The 24,704-nt window shown below is 40.3% G+C and overlaps 1 protein-coding gene across 10 annotated transcripts in view; it reads left to right on the forward strand.

Annotated features, from left to right (window-relative positions):
* Positions 1-24,704, forward strand: part of USP25 (ubiquitin specific peptidase 25) — a 181,669-nt gene that overhangs the window by 87,697 nt on the left and 69,268 nt on the right. For all 10 annotated transcript variants that reach the window (XM_059688108.1, XM_059688111.1, XM_059688109.1 and 7 more), the window contains 3 exons: positions 12,766-12,842; positions 14,131-14,204; positions 19,344-19,492. In XM_059688108.1, coding sequence (XP_059544091.1) covers positions 12,766-12,842; positions 14,131-14,204; positions 19,344-19,492 — 300 coding nt within the window. The remainder of the gene's footprint in view (positions 1-12,765; positions 12,843-14,130; positions 14,205-19,343; positions 19,493-24,704) is intronic.

The raw sequence follows: 24,704 nt of genomic DNA on the forward strand, positions 1-24,704 counted from the left end.
AAGGACCTCCCCCTGGGCCATCTTGGCTTCTGCTGGGAAAGTGCCCACCAGAGAAGTCCTGGTACTCTGCTGGTTGTACCCTGGGGAGATTGGAAAGCCAGTTTTTCTTCCCTAAACGGGATGGAGGGATGATAATCCCCTGGCAGGGCAATGCTGCTGTCACCTAGTGTGCATGGAGCTGTGGCTTCTGACCTAATTAAACTTAGCCAATTTTCCTCCTTTCTTTCGTTAATATCTAGCTAGTCTATGCTAACAATACCATATTTGCTTTTATTTATTGTTTTCAGTTTTTTAAAATATCTAACTGTCCCAGTGTCTGTTAGGTTAGTGTCTTATCTGTTATAACAGTTCTTAAATACATCAAAAGAAATAATATTCCTAAAAATGATCCCAAACCACCATTTTAGGGCACTCTTTCTGGTTTTAAGTGTTACCAAAAGAAATTATTGGGCCAGATTTCCCAAACAGGAGTGGGAGTTGGGTTCTTGGGTTATCACTGAAATAAGAATTTTCAGAAGCTCCCACGGGAGAGTGAGATATAGTAAAAGGCTTTATTTGTGTAGCGTTATATTCTTACGGTTGTCAAGTCCCATGTCTGTTAACCCAGTCCTAAAAGAGGAGTAGCTGGGATTCCAGTAAAGCCAAAAGCAAAGCCAGGGTCCAGATTGTCTGTTTCTTGTTGCAGCTGAGCTTAGTTCAGCATTAGGCTAGTTACAGTCCATCAGCCCATTGTGTGGGTCCCACATGGCTATAAGCCATGTGAAATGCCCTCTTGTAGCAGGAGTCATAGGAGCACAGGTACCAGGAGAAGCAAGAGCCCAGAGAGCAAAAGCCAAGAAAGTGCACTCCTTTGTTCAGAAGTTTAAATATTCATGTTTCCTGCTCTTGAAGTGGCCACATCTATTTGCTTCCAGGTGTGAATGACATGTAAGCACCTTCCCAAGTCACTCAGACCTTAACTAAGCATGCGACCAAACTGCCTTTGTCCAGTCCCTTGCCCCATCAATCAGGGAATGGACTTGGTCAGTGTTAACTTACCAAAGCTATATAAATAGCATGTGAATATTAGCTAGTTTTCCCTCTATTCCTTTCCTGTTAAATAATAATCAGATTATTAAAATTGGTGTCCAATTTTCCCAACACCATTTATTGAAGAGACTGTCGCTGCTCCAATGTATGCTCTTGCCTCCTTTATCAAATATTAATTGAGTATAGTGGTTTGGGTCGATTTCTGGGTTCTCTGTTTTGTTCCATTGGTTTATATGTCTGTTCTTGTGCCAGTATCAGGCAGTTTTGAGAACAATGGCTTTGTAATATAGTTTGATATCTGGTGTTGTGATCTCTCCAACTTTGTTGTTCTTTCTCAAGATTGCTGCAGCTATTGGGACTCTTTTTTGATTTCATATAAATTTTTGGAGTATTTGTTCTAGATCTGTAAAATATGCTGTTGGTATTTTAATACGGATTGCAATTGAATCTGTAGCTTACCTTAGGTAGTATGGACATTTTAATGATGTTAATTCTGCCAATCCTTGAACATGGTATATATTCTTCCACTTGTTTATATCTTCTTCTATCTCTTTTTTAACATCCTGTAGTTTTCCGAGTACAGGTCTTTTGCCTCTTTGGTTAAGTTTATTCCTAAGTATCTTATTTTTTTGTTGCAATTGTAATGGGATTATTTGTTTACTTTCTCAAAATTTGTTGGTATATAAGAAAGCCATCAATTTTGGGGTATTGATTTTGTATCCTGCTACATTGTCAAATTTATTTATTACTAAATCTAGTAGTTTTTTTTATATATTTTATTGATTTTTTACAGAGAGGAAGGGAGAGAGATAGAGAGTTAGAAACATCAATGAGAGAGAAACATCGATCAGCTGCCTCCTGCACATCTCCTACTGGGGATGTGCCCACAACCCAGGTACATGCCCTTGACCGGAATCGAACCTGCATCAGTCCGCAAGCCGATGCTCTATCCACTGAGCCAAACTGGTTTCGGCATCTAGTAGTTTTTTGATGGAGACTTTAGAGTTTTCTATTTACAGTACGATGTTATCTACAAATAATGAGAGTTTTACTTCCTCCTTTCCAATTTGGATGCCTTTTATGTATTTTTTTTTCTTGTCTGATCGCTATGGCTAGGTCTTCCAATACTATGTTGAACAAGAGTGGTGAAAGAGGGCATCTGTGTCTTGTTCATGTTCATCTGGGAAATGGTTTTAGTTTTTGCCCATTGAGTATGATGTTGGCTGTCAGTTTATCATATATATCTTTTATTATGTTGAGATATGCTCCCTTGCTTCCCACTTTCTGTGAGTTTTTATTTAAAAAAAAGGGTGTTGGATTTTTGGCTAATGCTTTTTCTGCATCAATTGAAATGATCATTTGATTTTTGTCTTGCAATCTGTTTATATGCTGTGTCACATTTATTGATTTGCAAATATTGTACTATTCTTGCATCCCCAGAATAAATCCCAATTGATCATGTATGATCATTTTACTGTATTACTGGCTCTGGTTTGCTAAAATTTTGAGGATTTTAGGATCTATGTTCCTCAGGGATGTTGGCATATAGCTCTCTTTCTTTGTAGTGTCCTTATCTGTTTTTGGAATTAGGGTAATTCTAGCCTCATAGAAAGAACTTGGAAGTATTCATTCCTCTTGGATTTTTTGGAATAGTTTGAGGAGGATAGGTGTTAGTTCTTCTTTGAATATTTGATAAAACTACCCTGTGAAACCATCCGGATCAAGGCTTTTGATTGCTGGGAGTTTTTTTTATTATTATTATTACTGCTTGAATTTCATCAGTAGTTATCGGCCTATTCAAGTTTTCTGATTCTTCCTGATTTACTTAGGAATATGTCCATTGGTCGAGTTGTCCCATTTGTTAGAATAAAGTCGTTCATATTATTTTTTTGCGATCCTTTGTATTTCTGTGGGGTCAGAGAGGAACAGAGAGGGAGAGAGAGATAGAAACATCAATGGGAGAGAACCATTGATGGGTTGCCTCTTGTACGCCCCCTACTGGGGATCAAGCCTGCAACTTGGGCATATGTCCTTGGCTGGAATCGAACCCATGACTCCTCAGTCTGCAGGCTGAAACTCTATCCACCAAGCCAAACTGGCCAGGACTCTGATTTTTTGGGGTGTCCTCTCTCTCTGTTTCCTGGAGAGTCTGGCTAGTGGTTCATCAATCTTGTTTATTCTTTCCAAGAACCAGCTCTTGGTTTCATTGATCTTTTCTGTTATATTTTTGGTCTCTATGTCATTTATTTCTGCTCTAATCTTTATTATTTCCTTCCTTCTACTTACTCTGAGCTTTTCTTATAGTTCTCTTTATAATTCTTTAGGTTGTAGTGTTAGATAACTTACTCTAGTTTTTCTGTTTTTTTTGAGTTAGGCCTCTAGTGCTAGGAACAAAACTGCTTTCACTGTGTCCCATAGATTTTGGATTGTTGTGTTTTCATTGTTATTTGTTTCCAGGATGTTTTTTCTTTCTTCTTTGACCTTTTTGTTAACCTATTCATTATTTAATAGCATGCTATTTAGCTTCCATGTGTTTGATTGTTTTTGAGTGTTTATTGTAGCTGATGTCTAATTTCATGCCATGGTAGTTTGAGAAGATGCTTGAAATTATTTCAATTGTCTTGAATTTGTAGACACATAGCTTGTGTCCTAACATGTTGTCTATATTTGAAAATGTCCCATTAGCACTTGTGAAGAATATATATTTCCTAGCTTTGAGGTGGAATGTTCTGAGGATGTCAATTAGTTCCATCTGATTTAGTGAGTCATTTAGGGTTTACTGTCACCTTGTTGATTTTTTGTCTCGAAGATTTATCTATTAATGTAGGTGGAGTATTAATGTCTCCTACTGTGATTGTACTACTGTCAGTCTCTCCCTTGATAACCTCCCGAAGTCTTTTTATTATTTGGATGCTCCTATATTGGGTGCATACATGTTTACCCGAGTTAAAGCCTCTTCTTGTATCGATCCCTTTAGTATAATGTAGTGGCCTTCCTTATCTCTTGTTATAGCCTTCACTTTGAAATCTGTTTTGTCAGATATCAGTATTGCCACACAAGCTTTTTTTTTTTTTTCATTTCCATTTTCCTGAAAACTTTTTTTTCCATTTCTTCATTTTCACTCTGTGTGAGTCCTTTGTTCTAAGGTTGGTCTCTTGTAGACAGCATATATATGGGTTATGTTTTCTTATTCATTCAGCTACCCTATGTCTTTTGATTGGAGCATTTAAGCCATTTATGTTTAAAGTTATTATTAACTAGAGGCCCAGTGCAAGAAATTCTTGCATGGGAGGGGAGGGGTGAAGGGTTCCTCAGTCTGGCCTGTACCCTCTTGCAATCCGGGACCCCTCAGGAGATGTCTGACTGCTGGTTTAGGCCCGATCCTGGCCGCTGGCTCCTAACTGCTCGCCTGCCTGCCTGCATGGTTGCCCCTAACCACTCTCCTGCCTGGCTGATTGCCCCTAACCATTCTGCATGCCTGCCTGATCACCCCTAACCACCTGTGCCTCGCCCCTCCTACCATGGCTTCATTGGGAAGGATGTCCGGAATGACATCAGCAAGGTCATTCAGCTGTCCGGTCTAATTAGTATATTACTCTTTTATTATTATAGACTAGAGGCCCAGTGCATGAAATTTGTGCATGGGGGATGGTGTCCCTCAGCCTGGCTTGCACCCTCTCCAATCTGGGACCCCTCGGGAAATGTCTGCTCACCTGCCTGCCTGATTGCCCCTAACCGCTTCTGACTGCCAGCCTGATCTCCCCAACTGCCTTCCCCTTCTGGCCCAATTGCCCCCAACTCCCCTCCCCTGCCAGCCCAATCACCCACAACTGCCCTCCCCTGCTGGCCCGATCACTCACAACTGCCCTCCCCTGCCGGCTCGATCGCCCACAACTGCCCTCTCCTGCCACGATCCGCCTCCTCCACCGGGACCCACCTCCACTGTGCGAGGTGACAGAAATGCTGGGACCGGCCTCCTCCATGCTGTGCAGAGCCACGGGACCCCCAGGCCTCATTGTGCGGAGCGGCCGCCAGGCCCCACCTATGCTGTGCACGTGGCCATCTTGTGGTGGCCATCATGTGACCATCTTTTAGTGGCCCTCTTGTGGTGATGTCACGTATGAGGACGCAAGGACCACCTAGGCTTTTATTAGTATAGACTAGAGGCCCCGTGCACAAAAGTTTGTGCACTCGGTGGGGAGGGAGGGTCCCTCAGCCCGGCCTGTGCCCTCTCGCAGTCTGGGACCCCTCAGGGGGTGACCACCTGCTGGTTTAGGCCCACTCCCCGGGGGATTGGGCCTAAGATGGCAATCAGACATTCCTCTGGCAGCCCGGCAGCCCTCGAGGGATGTTCACTTGCCAACGGGGAGCAGGCCTAAACTGCAGTCGGACATCCTTAGCACTGCTGAGGAGTCAGGAGAGGCTTCCACCACCACCACTGTACTGGCAGCCATTAGCCTGGCTTGTGGCTGAGCAGACCTCCTCCCATGTGAGAGCGCCCTGACCACCAGAGGGCAACTCCTGCATTGAGCGTCTGCCCCCTGGTGGTCAGTGTGTGTCATAGTGACCAGTCATTCCCAGTCCTTCTGCTGTTAGGGTCAGTTTGCATATTACCCTTTTACTATATAGGATAGAGGCCTGGTGCACGGGTTGGGGCCGGCTGGTTTGCCCTGAAGGGTGTCCCGGATCAGGGTGGGGGTCCTGCTGGGGTGCCTGGCCAGCCTAGATGAGGGGATGATGGCTGTTTGCAGCTGGTCACACCCCCTTCAGGGTGGGGGTCCCCACTAGGGTGCCTGGCCAGTCTGGGTGAGGGGCTGAGGGCCGTTTTCAGGCTGGCGGGCAACTGAAGCTCCCAGCCTCTCCTTTTTTTCTGTTTTTTTATTATTATTATTTTTATTTTATTCTGGGATTTATTTACCTTCTATGGCTGTCACTGGAACTGAGAGCCGGCTTTAGCTCTGAGGCTTGGCTCCAGCTCTGAGACCTCGGCTGCTGAAAGCAGTATATCTGGGTTTGTTTAGCTTCTATAATTGAAACTCTGTTGCCATCACTGGCGCTCTAAGCTCTGGGCCCGCTGGCGGCTGAAAGCAGGTTTCTGGAGCTTGTTTAGCTTCTATAATTGCAACATTGTTGCTTAGAGTGCAGCTCAGAGGCCGGCAGTGGCAGGTGGGGAACGTTGGCTTCCTCCATCACTGGAGCAAGCAAGCCTCCTGTTCGCTTCAGCTGCCTGGCTGCTGGCCGCCATCTTGGTTGGCAGTTAATTTGCATATCTCGCTGATTAGCCAATGGGAAGGGTAGCGAAGTTACGGTTAATTACCATGTTTGTCTATTATTAGATAAAAAATAGGTTCTTGTTGGTGGCCATAATGGAATACTTTATGCCTGTGTTCCTTCTTCCCTTTCTATTTCTTCTTTTTACAACAGTCCCTTTAGCATTTCTTGCATTGCTGATTTGGTGGTTTTAAACTCCTTTAGCCTTTTTTTTGTCTGTGAAGCTCCTGATTTCACCTTCAGTTTTGAATGATAGCTTGCTGGATAGAGTATTCTTGGATTTAGTCCCTTGATTTTCATCACTTTGTGTACTTCATGCCATTTCCTTCTGATCTAATGTGTTTCTGTTGAGAAGTCTGTGGATAGTCTAATGGGAGATCCCTTGTAGGTAACTTTCTGTCTCTGTCTTGCAGCCTTTAAGATCCTTTCTTTGTCTTTTACATTTGCCAATTTAATTATGATGTGTCTTTGCATAGATCTTTTTGAGTTCATCTTGATTGGGATCCTCTGTGCTTCTGGACTTATGTGACTTTTTTCTTCCCAAAGTCAGGGAAGTGTTCTGTCATAATTTCTTTCTTGCTCAGATTTTTTTATTCCTTGCTCAGCTACCTTACCTTCTGGCACCCCTATTATGTGATTATTGTTTTATTGTTGTCCCAAAGCTCCCTTAAACTCTCCTTTTGTTTTTTATAATTTTTTTTTCCCCAATTGCTGCTCCGCTTGGGTGTTTTCTACCTTGTCTTTTAACTTGCTGATTTGGTCCTCAACTTCCTCTAGTCTACTGTTGAAACCTTCTATGGTTTTCTTTATTGCAGCTATGTCATTCTTCATTTCCTCTGGATTCTTACTCATGGTGTATTTCTCATTTGGGTCCCTATAATTCTCATTGAGTTGCTTGTAATTCTTATTCAGATGTTTGAGCATCCTTATAACCATTACTCTGAATTCTTTATATGACAAATTTCTTGCCTCCATTTCATTTAGTTCCTTTTCTGGTGTTTTCTCCTTTCATTTGGGGGTTGTTTTTTTGTCTCCCCATTTTAGCTGTTCCTTTGTATTTCTTTGTATATATAGATCTAACTGCTGTGCCCCCCAGATTTTTTGTGTTGGTCTTATGTAGTAGTTGTTTTGGGGGTCCGAGTGGTGGTGTCTCTCAGGTCTCCTAGGCTGGGTGTTCTAGAGAGGCCCCCTACTTGAAATATTTGAATCTTGAATGTTATTGTCCCATTCCTAGATGGAGAGTCATCTGATTATGTGGCTCACTCCCAACCATGTCATGCCAGCCAGTGTGGAGGTGCTGACTGAACAGCACAAAATACTACAGAATAAGACATGACACAGAAGGAACAGAAAATGAATGTACACAAGACCGCTATCGCCCCAACAGTGACCACCAGAGAAAAGAGAATTAGAAAAGAGAATGATGGAATGGAAGGGAGGGAGGGAGGGAGGTAGGAAGGAAGGAAGAAAAAATTTTTGGAGAAAACATAAACAAATGAAACAAAAAGCACAAACAAAAAGCACCCAGAAATGTGGGTGGGGGGCAGAATCTGTAGATGCAGAGTTTATATAAAATAAGAATAAAGAATTAGAGGCATAGGGGAAGGACCATGGTTTAGAAAGAGGAGTAGAGAAAAAATGAGAAGACAAGAAAAAAATATTTGCAAAGGAGAATACAGGAGAGAGCAAATAGGCCTAAAATTTAGGAAGTGAAACAAGAAATTAGAAGAAGAAATGAAAAAGAGAAGAGAGAAAAAAAATTTAAAAATTGAGCAGTGGAAGAAAAAGGAAAGAGAACAGGAAATTGAGTAGGTGCAGGGAAGAGGAAAATTATATATATGAACAAAACAACAGAGAAGAGGATACTAACACATCAATAAAGCAGATAGATAAAAATGGTCAATTTTAAAAAGTCGGGAAAAGAAAGAGAAAAACTGAAAAGGAGAAAGGAGAAAGAAACATGGGAGAAAAAAATGAAGAGGAAGAAATGTGCAAAAAAAGAAAAGAGAAAAGTGAAGTGTCATTCATTTAAGCCGAGTTTTAATGCCCCATGGGAGCTGGCTTAGGGCCCCACTCTTCTGTCTGCCAGTTCTGGGCTTTCTGTTAGGTACTTGGGTGCTAACCACTGTCAGGCATGTCTTTTGGCTTTTAGCACCTGCTTGAAGCTCCAAGCAATCCACCAGTCCACCATTTGTGTCTGTGTCCACAGGCCTTATCTGCAAGCTGAAGGGGCAGTCTGTCCTCTAGAGAAGGTTTGTTAGCCACCTGGAGCCCAGGGCTGATTCAGCACTCTTCCTCTGAATCGCCATGTTCCACTGCTGCCCACCTTTGCCTGTCAGCCAGCTTTCAGTCTTAATCACTCAAGAGTCTGTTCCTGACAGTGTTTGGTGTTTCACTTTCAGAGAATATGATGGGTATTTTTTTCTGTCCCAGAGCTACTCCTCCGCGAGTGGCCCAAAATATTACTCTGCTATTGTCTGGACAGAGATCCTTGTATGGAGACCAATGGGGTCAACTAGGGGGTTCTCATTCCTAGAATAGTGGGGCTGATGACCCCTCCTCCAATCCATTCACTGAGGGTCCTTGAGACTGTTCAGACCCTTAAGCTGGCCTCTGCCTTTATTTTCTCTGTAAAGCTCAAAATGCAGGGTGTGGCAGGCTGTATCACCTAGGGCAGGGTTTTTTTCCTTTACCGTCCTTCTGGGTGTTAGGAGCAGGTAGCTCTCTTCCCAGGGAGAATAGCTGTGTTGGTTTGGAAGCATATGAATGATTCAATGCAGGACTCCCAGCTACTGCTTTCCCAAGTCTCTCTGCCCTGATTTTCACCCCCACCTGTCCTCAGGCAACTCAATTCTGTACCTATTCCCTAGGCCAGTGGTCGGCAAACTCATTAGTTAACAGAGCCAAATATCAACAGTACAACGATTGAAATTTCTTTTGCGAGCCTAATTTTTTAAACTTAAACTATATAGGTATGTACATTGTTATTAACTTAATTAGGGTACTCCTAAGCTGGCCTTTGCTAAACACGTCCTCAATCTGATTGAGGTACGTTCGCTGAGGTCGACCCCTTCCAACTCTCCCATCCTCAACTCGTGCATGAATTGCGCGCACCTCCCCGAGCTGCTGCGTATCCCGTGGCTGCGGCTGCGGCTGTGGCTGCGCCTTTGCCTGACCGACTGACACCCCCCCACTTCTTCTAACGCCACTTCAAATTAGACTCGCCCAGGCCGAAAACCAACTTCTGCGCATGGGCCACGAAGTTTCAATCACACTGTACGTGTGCGCCCGCATGTGGTGTTTTGTGGAAGAGCCACGCTCAAGGGGCCAAAGAGCCGCATGTGGCTCTCGAGCCACGGTTTGCCGACCACTGCCCTATGCCAACAGCTCGGTGTGTATTTGCAAATGAGAACTCTTGTGCTTTGGGTTTAAGTGATTAAAAAAGAAAGAAAGAAAAAGGCAGTCGAAACTGCAGCTCTCTCCCCCACTGACTCTCGTCCGCCAGGTCTAGACTCTGCTGCTGCCAGCAATCCTGCTGCCTTTCACAGCTGCTTGGATGATATGGGCGTTGCGGGTCACACTGCCACAGGTCAGGCCACCATGGGCTTGGGTAGTGCTGCAGGTCGGGTCATGCCACTGCCACCACTGGTGCATGGAGCCCTACCTGTGCTCCCAGAACAGTTCTCCCCATAGCACAGCTCCTTCCTTTCCAGGCTCCCCACCTCTCACAACCTCGCCCTTCCTACCAGTCTCCAGGTGCCTTCCTTGTTATAAGTCAGCTCCTCAGCTGGACCACAGTTAGAAATTCCAGGTGAATGTTCTCCAATTTAGTGGTATTTCCAGCCTGGCCTTGGGACAAGGTGCCCAACAGGTCTGCCTATTCCACCACCATTTGTCTCCCTACTATTAAGTTTTAAAAGTCACTTCTGTTCCTTGACTTATCTTTTCTTCTGAAATTGCTTTTTCTTTGTCTTTTTTTGGCTACTTTCTTTTGTGTTGAAGCTTTCTAAGGAAGCATAGTGATCTTTAGGTATCTTTTCATATTTAAAAAGGAGGTAGCACAAGTTTAATTGCAAGCCTTATATGTATGTATATGGGTAGACTTCAGTTTTGTTAGAGTGGACAGAAGACAACTAGCTGCTGATGCTGTGACATGCTCCAGAATGCCACATGGCGAATGTCTTTGCTTTGGGTTCTTTTTCTCCCTTCTACAAGGGCTTTTAAAGTTGTTGCACATCACCCTGGCTTGTGTGGCTCAGTTAGTTGGGCATTGTCCCATGCACATTAAAGTTACTGGTTCAATTCCTGGTCAGGGCACATGCTGGGTTTCAGGCTCAGTCCTCAGTAGTGGGCATGCAGGAGGCAGCTAATTGATGTTTTGCTCTCATACAGATATTTCTCTCCCTCTCCCTTTCTCACTCCCTGGGCCGGGGGGGGGGGGGGGGGGGAGGGGAGGCGGGGAGGAAATCTTTAAAGTAGTTGCACATCAGTTGAGGTAGATATAGGTTTGATTCTCTTCTGTTCCTAGATATTCGAATCTAAAGTACACATTAGTGGCATAGTGGAGTGGATCTATAAGTAAAGTAAGCATCATGACTTTTAAAAGTGAATTTATATGTTCATTTCATATTCTTTTTAATTATATCTTTGAAATATGCAAGAGTCTCGGGGATATTTTTTGGGATACAGTACTGCCAAATTTAAGTATACTTATAACTTAATTTAAAACTAAAATGTTATCATTTTTTCTCTTGATGAAAGCAGGTAGAATTATTTTGTAATTGTAAATTTTAGATTGATTGCTAAAAAAGACAGGGATTACTTTCTCTGAAGAGTATTATGATAACGGAGGAAACCTTTTTGTTTCTTGTCAGATAACCTTGCAAGATAAGCCAAGTTGTAGAAAAGTATTGAAGGTTTTAAGGTGTTATAACTTGCTAGGACAACTGTAGCAAATTACAACAAACCGAGTGACTTCAAAATAGTAGAAAATTATTCTCACATAGTTCTAGAGGCCAAAATCCTAAGTGTAGGTAGGTGATGGAAGAGCTCTGCTCCCTCCAGTGGCTCTAAGGAAAAGAAGCCTTTCTTGCCTCTGTCATCTTCTTTTGGCTCCTGTGTTCCTGTCTTCTGGCAGCATACCTCCAATCTCTGTCTACATCTTTACGTGGCCTTTTCCCCAGTGTGTCTATGTGTTTGCTCATTTTCTGTTTCTTAGAAGAATACTCACAATTGGATTTAGGCCTATTCTAACCCAGGATGATCTCATCTTAAGATCCTTACCTAAATCACACCTGCAAAAACTCTTATTCCAAATCAGTTTGTATTCTGAGGTTCCAGGTGGACAAGTGTTTTGGTGGGCCACTATTTAACCTACTACAGATAGTATGGATGTTTATAACTGGATTTTTGTGCTGAGTTTGTCTTGAACTATATGACATTCTTGTAATTTACTTACTCTTCCTAGACCTTAGTTTCAACATTTTAAAGGTGTGCAAGTTGGCCTAGATGCTCTTTAAACAACTTCTAGATGGAAAAATGTGTGACATTAAAGTTTGTTTTATATTTAGAGCTATTTTGATAAAGACCAAGTGCTTACCCTGCTTTATCTTTCTTTGATGGGTTGATTGAACTCAGTCAAATATGTTAAGTGGATATGCCTTTGAAAAGTTGAATGAAGAAAGGCACATCTTCCTTCTAAGAGAGAAGCCAGTATTCTTTATAAAATGAAGAACTTTTTGGTGATATGCATACTTTTATAAAGGTTCATTAACAGCTTTTTTGAAAAAATATTTTGTATTATTTCATTCGTACATGTAATCTAATGAACAAAATAAGTTAACAAGCAAAATAGGAGACAGACTCATAGATAGAGAGTAGGCTGACAGTTGTTGGGGGGAGATGAGGAGTGGGATTGAGCAAAAAAGAAAAAAAAACAACTCATGGTGATTGCTGGGAGAAGGGGTGTACAGAGTTGCAGGGAAGTGGAAAGAGGATATGGGTAGATAAATGGTGACGGAAGGAGACTTGACTTGGGTGGTGAATACACAATAGTGTACAGATGATATGTTGTAGAATTGTGCAGCTGAAACCTGTATAATTTGTTAACCATTGTCACCCCAATAAATTCAATTAAAAGGGAAAAAATAAAAATTAAAAAATAGAAATCTCATTTGTAAGTTGGAATTCTGATATTTATTTTCCTAAAGTGAAAGCCAATCACAATGATTATCAATATAATGCTTGTTTTTCTCAAATACTGATTTTGTGCTCTGGTTAAGTTATAAATATTTATTGCATTTGATGTGAAAGATTTCATTTAATACCTTTGTGAGTAGTCAGTAATTATATGTTTGAATGTCTGGGTGCAAGTTTTATGTTGCAATATTTAGTATTTTTATTAATAGGCTTAAAAATTAACAAGGTTTTTTGTTTTTTTGTGTTTTGTTTTTTTTTTCCCTATAGCAAGATGTGAGTGAGTTTACACACAAATTGCTAGATTGGTTAGAAGATGCCTTCCAAATGAAAGCTGAAGAGGAGACGTAAGTTACCATAAAATTTAGTGATGGTATTTTAAGAGATCTGTAAGTAGCACTCATTTTTTTTCCTTTAATGTATTCAGTGTCAACAAATAAATAGGAATCTGAGATAGACATATGGGAGCCCAAATGTTACCTCTGTATTATTAGTAAGCTGTTGGAATTTATGGCCACAAATGCTGGTAGCTTTAGATTTCCACTATAAGGGAAGAATCTAGCCAGAAAGGTCTAAAAAGTGATCCCTGAAAGGGCTAATCCTACATTGCCCAGTTCTTTTCATTAGATTCAATGAGGAGAGGGACATATTTTAAATAAGACTTAAGATTTCTGAAGATATGGAAAAATTCTAGCCTGTTTTAAAACTGTTTTTAAAAAAGGGGAGATAATTTGTTAGTTACCAGATCACAAGGTGACTAGGACCCAAAAGAAATTAACAAAAAGTAAATAATAAGCAAGATCTTCAAAATCAGAATAGAATGACTCGTTCAGAAGAAACAAAGATTCATGAAATAGTCAAGTGGCCTTCTTCTAAGTCTACAGGTGAAAAGCAATTGAGGACTCGTGTTGAAGGTAGGACACTGAAGTGCTTACAGAAATCTGGATAGACTTGAGAGGAGGACTAGGGGTTCCAGGGTATATAAAACATTTAAAAAATTACTGAGGGAAATTCAAAGACACTCGGGTATCATAGATTGGGATACAGATATCATTTACTCAGAGGAAACTTGCCCAGTAAATTTTAGTATTAGAACCTTAAAGATACAAGGAACTTGAACTTTTAGGAACCAAGGTGGACAACCTTAGGTCAAGTCCACACAGAGGCTCTCTATTAGTCTGACAGGACAGTAGCACTTGTGGGGTCCTTCAACTTGAAGGTGGACAAAGCATGTTTGATCAAGGGTGGCTTTCCCCCTTCCCAACAAGTCCAAAAAAGCATATATAATAAGGACTAAAGGTCCGAGACTGAAGTGTGTAGTGATAATAGAAAAGCTAGGCACTTTATGGGCACTGACTGTCAGGTCCTCTTGTAAGAGCATCTTGCATAGTTATCATTTTAACCTTTAAAACAGCCTTGTGAGTTTAATTACCATTATTATCTTCAGTTGACAGGTGAAGAAATGGAAAAGTCAATTTAAGTACCTTTCCCAAGGTGACACTAAGTAACAGCCGAGTGCATGATAACCTCATACACGTTATTACTTTGGCATAGGCTATTGTTTTTTTAATGTTTCCTTCATTACTTACAGGTCCAAAAATTATAACCATATGTATGTTTTTTAACATGCTTTAGGGATGAAGAGAAGCCAAAGAACCCCATGGTAGAGTTGTTCTATGGAAGATTCTTAGCTGTGGGAGTACTTGAAGGTATTACAATGAAGAGATATTATCTGTTAGCTTCTTTGTCTTGATAGTAACTCTTCATTTGTTGAATGACTTTTAATTTTAATTTGACTTACTCTGTCTAGAGTTCCTGTCTAGAGTTACATTGCTACCACTAGTCATTTATATACAAAGCACAGAATTGAGATATGAAAAAGAAGGTATAGAGTATATTATCCCATGCTAATTGATACTTAGTTAATATTATCCTGTTGTTCTTTCCCTGGGAAGGCTTCTGTAATTCTGTGAATTATTGGGATACAGGGATTACAGGGGCAGTTGTGTTGTTGGTGAATCTTTTGAAAATAATATTGGAGTTGAATACTGGGGTTGATATGATTATCACTGTTTTTGAGGGTTTTAAGTCTGTGAATGTTGAAAGCTGAGTTTAGCAATTTAGCATAGTTGGGATATTGCACTTTTTAGGTGATTATAAAATTCTTTAGACTCTAGTTTTCAAGAAAGAGTTGTATTCTATCTTTTGAAAATTCAGTTAAGAATGATACTACTCCATCTTCCCTAAATGCCTATTACTTAAAATCTGGACCAAACCAGTTACACTTTGATTCTCCTAACAAGGGACTGAACTGAGTCAGTAGACATACTTCAAATAATAATATTACTAAGTCCCAAAATATAAATTTTTGATAACTTATTTTTCCTGAATGGCCCAATGCATCAACTTTTGGAAGTGCCCAAAGTATAAAACTTGGAAAATTGTTTTTTCTTCAGGATAAGTAATGGATTCATAAGTTTTGTTTGAATATAGTTTTGTAACTTAGAATTTAGAAAAAGACAGAGGCTAAGGATTTGGTCAGTAAGGTTATATTGAGGTGTCAGACCAGTGAGTCCCAATGGGGTGATTTCCGTTTGTTTGCTAAAGTACCCCCTTGCAAAAAGAACTTACAGTCCACTGATTCCTCCATTTAGTTCCTCTCAGCCCTTCTCTTTATTTCCATCCTTGTTCATTATAATTATCTGTATAAATATCTAAAACTCCCTTTCTCACATTGATTTCTAGCACTGTCTCTGTCTATTCTCTGACCTTTATTAAGCTACTTATCTTCTCTCTGCATGCCCTGAGTTCCTGAAATTGCTGAGGAAAAGTCACTTCAGTGGGCTAGCTGTAGTGGATCAGGAATCTGTAGTATACCAAGCTTCACTGGTTCCAGTTCTCTAACCCTACTTGGCAGTCATACTTATTTTATTTAATCACTGTTTTCTATCCTGTTTTCTGCATTAACAATTTCTATCTTTTCTACTGTAATTCTAACGTCTTGTCTCTTCATTGTCTAAAAAACACTTTACTTCAACTTTCATGAATTTACTGTGAAGCTAATGAAACCTAACTGTGGGTCCTAAGGCCCTGAATCTAATTTTGTGTTTATAATACTGTAAAACAGTTCTTAAAATGCTCATCATCAAATATTGTGCTGCAGCCTCTCCAGCCTGGATCCATTCCTAATGCCACTAATTATTTTTATTTGATCCCCCAGATAATAGAGGAATATTTAGTCTTATATCAACAGAGTATTCTTTGTATGTTCTCAGAATCTCATTCCTTCATGCTTTCACCCAGACCTCACTGTTCTTATTATCTTGTGGGCAGTTTTTTATTGCTGTTGTTTTTTATCTTCACCTTAGCACTCTTTAATGTGTCTTCTCATTGATAATTGGACCTGTCTGGTATCTCATGTCTTAAAAATTAAGGCACTCTTTTAAGTTAATCCTATTTAAGTTTAAACCCCTTAAAGAGGGGTTTGATATCATCTGCTAACTCCCCACTTATTAAAACCATCCCACTTTTGCTTCTGGCCCAGACCTCTTCCTAAAGGAATATTTTTAAGATTAATGTGGGTTTTTTTTTACATGTGTTCAAGTTCATTGGGTCCCTCTCAGTTTTTGTACTGAACTCCTATCAGCTATTAATTCTATTGATCCACTCTCTCCTCTTCTTCCATTTTTCCTTTTAAAAACACTTCTCTGGCTTCTATGGCACCATATTTTCTTGGCTTTTTAAAATTTCTGAGTGGGTACTTCTTAGTAGTTATGTTTATAGTCTCTTCTTATATTAAAGGTAGGGCATCTTTGGGACTCAGTTTAGGCCCTCTTCCTTATCCTGTTTACTAATTCCCTAGACAGTCTCATTTACTGCCTTGATTTCGTGCTACCAGTAAGTCAGCGATTTTTAATTTAGAGCTTCAGACTAGAGAAATAATCTTACAGACTCATATCCAACTATTTTCTGAACCTTAAACAAAACAAAACAATCCTCTGTGCTTTCTTCAGTGGGGCCCCTTCAGTACATAAACATTAGTCCAATTGTTGATACGAGAAATGTGAGTCTCATTCCTGAAACCCTACTTACCTCTGTCCCCCATTCTGCATTGAGCCAATCAATCAAGCCTTACTGGTGCTCCTCCTTGTATACATACATATATGTGTGTGTGTGTGTGTGTATGTGTGTGTGTAAATTAATTTGTGTGTTTTTGTACACTTTTACTGGTAACACCCTATTCTACGCTGAATAGATTCCATAATACTATCCTAGTAAACTACCACCCACTTATTACAGAAGTCAAAAGAATGTTTTAAATACATAAATCTGATCCTTTTCTTGCCTTTTTATTTAACTTATTGGGATGACAATGGTTAACAAAATTACAGATTTCAGGTGCACAGTTCTATAACACATCATCTGTACACTGTATTGTGTGTTCAAAACCCCAAGTCAAGTCTCTATCACCATTTATCCCCTTTATACTCTCCTCCACTTTTTTTTTAATTAAATCTTTATTGTTCAGATTATTACATTTGTTCCTCTTTTTTCCCCCCATAACTCCCCTCCTCCCAGTTCCCACCCCACCCTCCGCCCTCACTCCCCATCCACTGTCCTCTTCCATAGGTGCACGATTTTTGTCCAGTCTCTTTCCGCATCTCCCACACCCCTTTCCCTCGCAAGAATAGTCAGTCCATTCCCTTTCTATGTCCCTGATTCTATTATGATCACCAGATTATTTATTCACCTGATTCTTAGATTCACTTGTTGATAGATGCATATTTGTTGTTCATAATTTGTATCTTTACCTTTTTCTTCTTCTTCCTCTTCTCAAAGAACACCTCTCAGCATTTCATATAATACTGGTTTGGTGGTGATGAACTCCTTTAGCTTTTCCTTATCTGTGAAGCTCTTTATCTGACCTTCCGTTCTGAATGATAGCTTTGCTGGATAAAGTAATCTTGGTTGTAGGTTCTTGGTATTCATCACTTTGAATATTTCTTGCCATTCCCTTCTGGCCTGCAAAGTTTCTGTTGAGAAATCAGCTGACAGTTGTATGGGTATTCCCTTATAGGTAACTCGGTTTCTTTCTCTTGCTGCTTTTAAGATTCTCTCTTTGTCTTTTGCTCTTGGCATTTTAATTATGATGTGTCTTGGTGTGGTCCTCCTTGGATTCCTTTTGTTTGGGGTTCTCTGCGCTTCCTGGACCTGTAAGTCTATTTCTTTCACCAGGTGGGGGAAGTTTTCTGTCATTATTTCTTCAAATAGGTTTTCAATATCTTGCTCTCTCTCTTCTTCTGGCACCCCTATAATTCTGATGTTGGTACGCTTGCTGCTGTCCCAGAGGCTCCTTACACTATCTTCGTATTTTCGGATTCTTTTCTCATTTTGCTTTTCTGGTTGGGTGTTTTTTGCTTCTTCGCATTTCAAATCTTTGACTTGATTCTTGTGCTCCTCTGGTCTTCTGTTGGGTGTCTGTATAATATTCTTTATTTCAGTCAGTGTATGCTTAATTTCTAGTTGGTTCTTTATCACAACATCGAGGGTCTCATTAGATTTCTTGAGGATCTCACTACATTTATCGGCGGTCTCACCAGTCTTTTCGAGGGCCTTACTAAGTTTATCGGCGGCTTCTAGACAGTTCTTGAGAGACCTTAAAAGTGTGGTTTTGAGCTCTATATCTTCCATTTCTGACATTTGCGTCCTGTTTCTTTGTCTCCGCATTTTTTTATCTTTTCTTGGTGCACCCTCTAGTGGTCTTTGTGCGCAGTCTTGTAGTTAAGCCTTGATTTTTGTCGGTAATACCAGGGGTGATTTGACCTCCAGGCTAACTGGCTATGAGAGTCCCTCCTCCACTTTTTGCCACTCCCCTTCCCTCAGCAATCACCACATTGTTGAATCTGTCATTGAGTTTTTTCTCTTTGCTCAATACCTTCACTCCCCGCCCCACACCTATCAGCTTTCTGTCTATGAGTCTGTCTCTGTTTTGCTTGTTAGTTCTTTTGATCCTATTATTCCTAGATTTAACAATTTAATACTTTCTATTATTCTCAGAATGTACTGAAAATATTCGTAACAAAGGCTGTTAGACTTTGTAGATTTTGACCCACCTAACTAACTCTTGGTTGTCACCTCCCAGTTGCTTCCCCAAGCTAAACTGTCCTCTTCTTTGTTCTTCAAATATGCCAAGTTCTTTGCAGCTTTAAAGTCTTTGTATGTGCTTTTCCTTGGCCAAGAATACTCTACAGTTCCCGGACACTCTGGCCTGGCTAACTCCCACTCACTAAGTTTGAGAATAAATGTCTTTTCGCTATGGAAGCCTCTCTGTTCTACTCTCGATCCCTAAAGACTAGGACAGCTCCCCTTTTTCTACCCTCTCACAGCGGTCTCTCTCACCACACTTTTTATAACATTTATAATACCAAACAGTTGTTTGTTCATAATTATGTGTGCAATTAATATGTATGATGTCTTTTTTTCCAGAAGAGGCTAAGAGTTTCCTCAGCTCAGGGACCATCTCTTGTTTTTCACTGTTGTACATATTTTTATTATTTAGCACAGTATCTTGGCCTTAGAAGGACTTTTTGGAAGAATAAGTAAATAAATACATACATATATACATACATATATTACATTTGGGTTGAATTGAATATATGGCTGGATGTGAATGTACATATGTACATATATAAACCAACAGAATTTGGTTTATACACTAGCTCATTACCCTCTGGAACATAATCCATCAGAGTTAAGTTTTCAGGGTAAGAGGTCATTCATAATACAATTAGTAGCTAAAAGGCCACATTGAGGAATAGTAAGTTAATTAACTTTCCCCCCTCCTATAGGTAAAAAATTTGAAAATACTGAAATGTTTGGTCAGTACCCACTTCAGGTCAATGGATTCAAAGATCTACATGAGTGCCTAGAAGCTGCTATGATTGAAGGAGAAATTGAATCTTTACATTCAGAGAATTCAGGAAAATCAGGCCAAGAGGTAAGTTTAACATCTGCATCATCCCTCTCCCCCTAAATCTTTGTAACAGTGCTGTAAAGCACAATTTAAGTCCCCATTTCTATAGCTACCTACTAATTGAGAATACTCTAAATATGTGTTTTCATTGAATGATGGTAATTTAGACATATTTGGGAAATCTGCATAGCCCATCTATCCTAATAAAAGGGTAATATGCTGATTAGACCAGGAGACCTTCCGGACAAAGCCATGGTGGTGGGGCCAAGGCAGAGGCAGTTAGGGGCAATCAGGCCTGGAAGGGAGGGCATTTGAGGGTGATCAGGCTGGCAAGCGGGGGTGGGGGGGGGCATTTGGGGGCAAGCAGGTCGGCAGGAGGGGCCTATTTCATTATATCCTTCAGAATAACTATTTCTTCTTGAGTCTCTACAAAGAACCCTTTTCTTGAAAATTTCAGTATAATAATGTGAAGGACAGATGGAAGAACTTGCTTTCTCCAGAAGGAAATAATTTACAAAATCTATAATAATAAAAGCATAACATGCTAATTAGACCAGATAGCCGAATGACCTTCCGGATGAAGCTGGGGCTGTGAGGGCCGAGCCCCTTGCACAAATTTTGTACATCAGGCATCTAATATATTATAAACCTATCTATCTGTGTCCACTGCTTTCTGTCTCACCACCCAACTCTGCCTCTCCAGCTCCATCTGCATATCTATCTAACCATACATGTACTTATCTTTTGAGGAGTGTTATAGCAGAACTAAAGAACAGATATGAATCTTTAAAATCAGTCATTGTTAAGCAATTGCTGATAGTTGCCTTTGTGAGCCTCCATGCTTGAGGGCAGGATCTTCATATGTGCCACTCCCTGCTGTGTCCCTAGTGGATAGTGTGGTAACTGCAATTAGAGGTGTGACTGACCGAATGAAATGTCTCAGTGTTATCAAAAGAGTTTATGAGGTCTTTATCCCTGAATAGGAGCTTAATAAATATTAAGTTATTCTATCTCTCTTGTGTTTATCTAAAAAGGGACTGGGTTCTTGTATCTTTGAGGATAAATTGATTTTATTTGAATTGTGTGCTTTTTTAAAAAGTGTAATTAACCATTTTTGTCCTAACTTTTTTTCCCCTTCAACAGAAATAAATAATATTTATTATTTGGTGTGGGTTTTTTTTATAGAGGGAAAGAGAGAGAATCTGTGAAATAATTGTTCTCTCCACCTCACAGGTCATCTACTGAGTCATTCTCAACAGATGCCTAGGCCCCACTTCAAAGCTATCAAATCAGAATCTAGGACAGGGATATGGTACATGGCACAAGAGCTCCACAAGTGACTTGATATAGAACTATACTTAAGAATATTTAAATTGCCCTAACCGGTTTGGCTCAGCGTCGACCTGTGGACTGAAGGATCCCAGGTTCGATTCTGGTCAAGGGCATGTGCCTTGGTTGCGGGCACATCCCCAGTGGGGGGTGTGCAGGGTGCAGCTGATCTATGTTTCTCTCATCGATGTTTCTTCTTTTTTTTTTTTTAAATTAAATTTTTATTGTTCAGATTATTACATTTGTTCCTCTTTTTTCCCCCCTAACTCCCCTCCTCCCAGTTCCCACCCCACACTCTACCCTCACTCCCCACCCACTGTCCTCATCCATAGGTGAACGGTTTTTGTCCAGTCTCTTCCCCCATCCCCCACACCCCTTTCCCCCCCAAGAATAGTCAGTCCATTACCTTTCTATGTCCCTGATTCTATTATAATCACCAGTTCATTCTGTTCATCAGATTATTTATTCACTTGATTCGTAGATTCACTTGTTGATAGATGCATATTTGTTGTTCATAATTTGTATCTTTACCTTTTTCTTCTTCTTCCTCTTCTCAAAGAACACCTCTCAGCATTTCATATAATACTGGTTTGGTGGTGATGAACTCCTTTAGCTTTTCCTTATCTGTGAAGCTCTTTATCTGACCTTCAATTCTGAATGATAGCTTTGCTGGATAAAGTAGTCTTGGTTGTAGGTTCTTGGTATTCATCACTTTGAATATTTCTTGCCACTCCCTTCTGGCCTGCAAAGTTTCTGTTGAGAAATCAGCTGACAGTCGTATGGGTATTCCCTTGTAGGTAACTGAGTTTCTTTCTCTTGCTGCTTTTAAGATTCTCTCTTTGTCTTTTGCTCTTGGCATTTTAATGATGATGTGTCTTGATGTGGTCCTCTTTGGATTCCTTTTGTTTGGGGTTCTCTGCGCTTCCTGGACCTGTAAGTCTATTTCTTTCACCAGGTAGGGGAAGTTTTCTGTCATTATTTCTTCAAATAGGTTTTCAATATCTTGCTCTCTCTCTTCTTCTGGCACCCCTATAATTCTGATGGTACGCTTGAAGCTGTCCCAGAGGCTCCTTACACTATCTTTGTATTTTCGGATTCTTTTCTCATTTTGCTTTTCTGGTTGGGTGTTTTTTGCTTCTTCGCATTTCAAATCTTTGACTTGATTCTTGTGCTCCTCTGGTCTTCTGTTGGGAGTCTGTATAATATTCTTTATTTCAGTCAGTGTATGCTTAATTTCTAGTTGGTCCTTTATCACAACATCGAGGGTCTCATTAGATTTCTTGTAGATCTCATTAAGTGTATCAGCAGTTCCTAGAAAATTATTGAAAGACCTTAAAAGTGTGGTTTTGAGCTCTATATCCTCCATTTCTGACATTTCTGTCCTGTTTCTTTGTCTCCACATTTTTATGCTTTCTTGGTGCACCCCCTTGTGGTCTTTGTGCGCAGTCTTGTTGTAGTTAAGCCTTGAATGCTGTAGGTAATACTGGGGGGATTTGACCTCCAGGCCAAGTGGCTGTGAGAATCAGCTGTGTCTGCAGTGGGAGAACTTCTCTCCTCTAGGGAGGTGCTAATCTAGTCTTTGCCTGAGGCTATCCGGCAAATGCCTCTGTGCAGGGCTTGGATGGGGCGGGTCCCATGGGATCAACAGGGTGGGCGGAGCCGTTATGGCTGCTCTCAGTCCGGTCACCAGGGGCTCTGCCTCTCAGAGTCCCAGCAACACTGCAAACCTCCGAGAGAAAGCTGCCCTCGAGTTCCGACCGATGCCAGACCGTCCCGCTTCTCCCGTTTGAGTCTGGGTCCCTAGAGACTTGCTTGGATCTGGAGCTCAGAGCCTGAGACTCCCTCCCGATTGAAACAGACAACTGCGCCCTCAGGTGCCAGCCCTCTCTGCGCGCACCTCCGCACCTTAGTATTTGACTTCTGCACTGCGCCTCCTCTGAGTCTCGGTTTGCCTTTCTCTTTCCTTCTAGTTGTAGAATTTCCACTCAGCCAGCCTTCCTGTGGTTCTGGGTGATGTCCCTTCCGTCTTTTAGTTGTATTTTTGAAGTGGTTGTGCGAGGCAGCAATCTCCGGTGTTTACCTATGCTGCCATCTTGGTTCCTCCTCATCGATGTTTCTAACTCTCTATCCTTCTCCTTTCCTCTCTGTAAAAAATCAATAAAATATATATATATATATATTTTTTTTTAAAGAATAATTAAATTAAGTTGATTTATTTTATTGATGGAAAATAGATATCCAAGGATTGGGACTTTCCCAGGACCCCATAAGAGAACAAGAAAGCAGAACTCCTTAAAGTATGATCTGTTTTGGATTAACTAAGGATGGTAGATGGATGGGTGGGGCAGGGAAAACAGGATGGCATATTCCTTACTTTGTCAAAGCAGCTTGTAAGTGAAATACACTACGGTTTATTGGTAAGTAATCTTTCTCACATATGTCTAGCTTTCAAAAATGGTTTTCCTTACATTCAATCTAAATTTTTATTTTTATTTTTTAAATATATTTTTATTGTTTTCAGAGAGGAAGGGAGAGGGATAGAGAGAGAAACATCAATGATGGTAGAGAATCATAGATCAGCTGCCTCCTGCACACCCTCACTGGGGATTGAGCCCACAACCTTGGCATGTGCACTCAACTGGAATTGAACCTTGACCTCATGGTTCATATGTTGACACTCAACCAATTAGCCATGCAGGCCAGGCTGCTATCCTATATAATAAAGCGCTAATAGGCTAATTAGACCGAACAGCCCAACAACTGTCCAGATGACCTTCTGGACGAAGCTGGGGCTGCGAGGGCCGAGCCCCTTGCACAGATTTTGTTCATCAGGCCTCTAGTTTATTTTTTAAAATCTAGTTTGTCCTTCATCTTTGTCTTTATACTATAATGTCTTAGACTGCATTCTGTGCTTTCTGCCTAGGTTTTTTAATTCAGCCTGTGGAATACAATAGTTTGCCATCTTCTCTAAATTCAGTTTCTAAGCAGTCTCAGCAATACCAAATTTGATTTCTATTATCAATTGCCTAGATAAGTTTCTAATAACATTTTAAAATTATAGTCCTATTTCATTATATCCTTCAGAATAACTTTCTTCTTGAGTCTCTACAAAGACCAATGAAAAACATGGTAGATGTGTTTCAAAATTGGCATAATTCTTGATGGTAACACCTCTTACACCATTGTTTAGTAAAAGTTGTTGATTTTACCTTGATACAGAAAATATCATGTACCAGGTCTCTAGTGTTTATATAAAACTTGAATGTTTTCTACAAAAAAAAAAAAAATTTTTAAATTTTGTTGTATAACATTCATAATTGAGCATTCCCCAAAGTTTGTGCTGGAGTTGGTTCATAGCAATGAGGCATTTAATTTGTTAAATGCTAGTTACTATAAAGGATTTTAAATATAATTACCATAAATATTTATTAGTGATATATCTTTTTCTTAAATTATTCAAATTTCCAGTAGGACAATTAAGTTTAAAACAGTTCCTAGTTTTTAAGTATGAGAATTGTGATCATTTATGTTATAACATTTTTTTTCCTTTATGTACTACATCTTGGAACTTTGTCACAGGTTTTGACAGTATGAATGATTGTAATAAGAATATATACCATTTATGGTAGCAATAGTAATATAATCTTGAGCTAATCTAATGAACAAAATAGACTGATGAACAAAATAGATCCAGAGACATAGACGCATGGAACAAACTGTTGAATCTCAGAAGGCAGCGGTGGATTTGTTGGGTGGGAAGAGATCAGACAAGAACTTATATACATATATGCATAACCCATGGACACAGACAAAATAGGGTGGGGAAGGCATGGGGTAGGGGGAGGGAGAGGATTAGAAGGGTCTATGGGGAAAATAAGGGGGCATATGTAATATTTTCAACAATAAG

Source organism: Myotis daubentonii, chromosome 3 (assembly GCF_963259705.1).
Source record: "Myotis daubentonii chromosome 3, mMyoDau2.1, whole genome shotgun sequence".
Taxonomy (NCBI): domain Eukaryota; kingdom Metazoa; phylum Chordata; class Mammalia; order Chiroptera; family Vespertilionidae; genus Myotis; species Myotis daubentonii.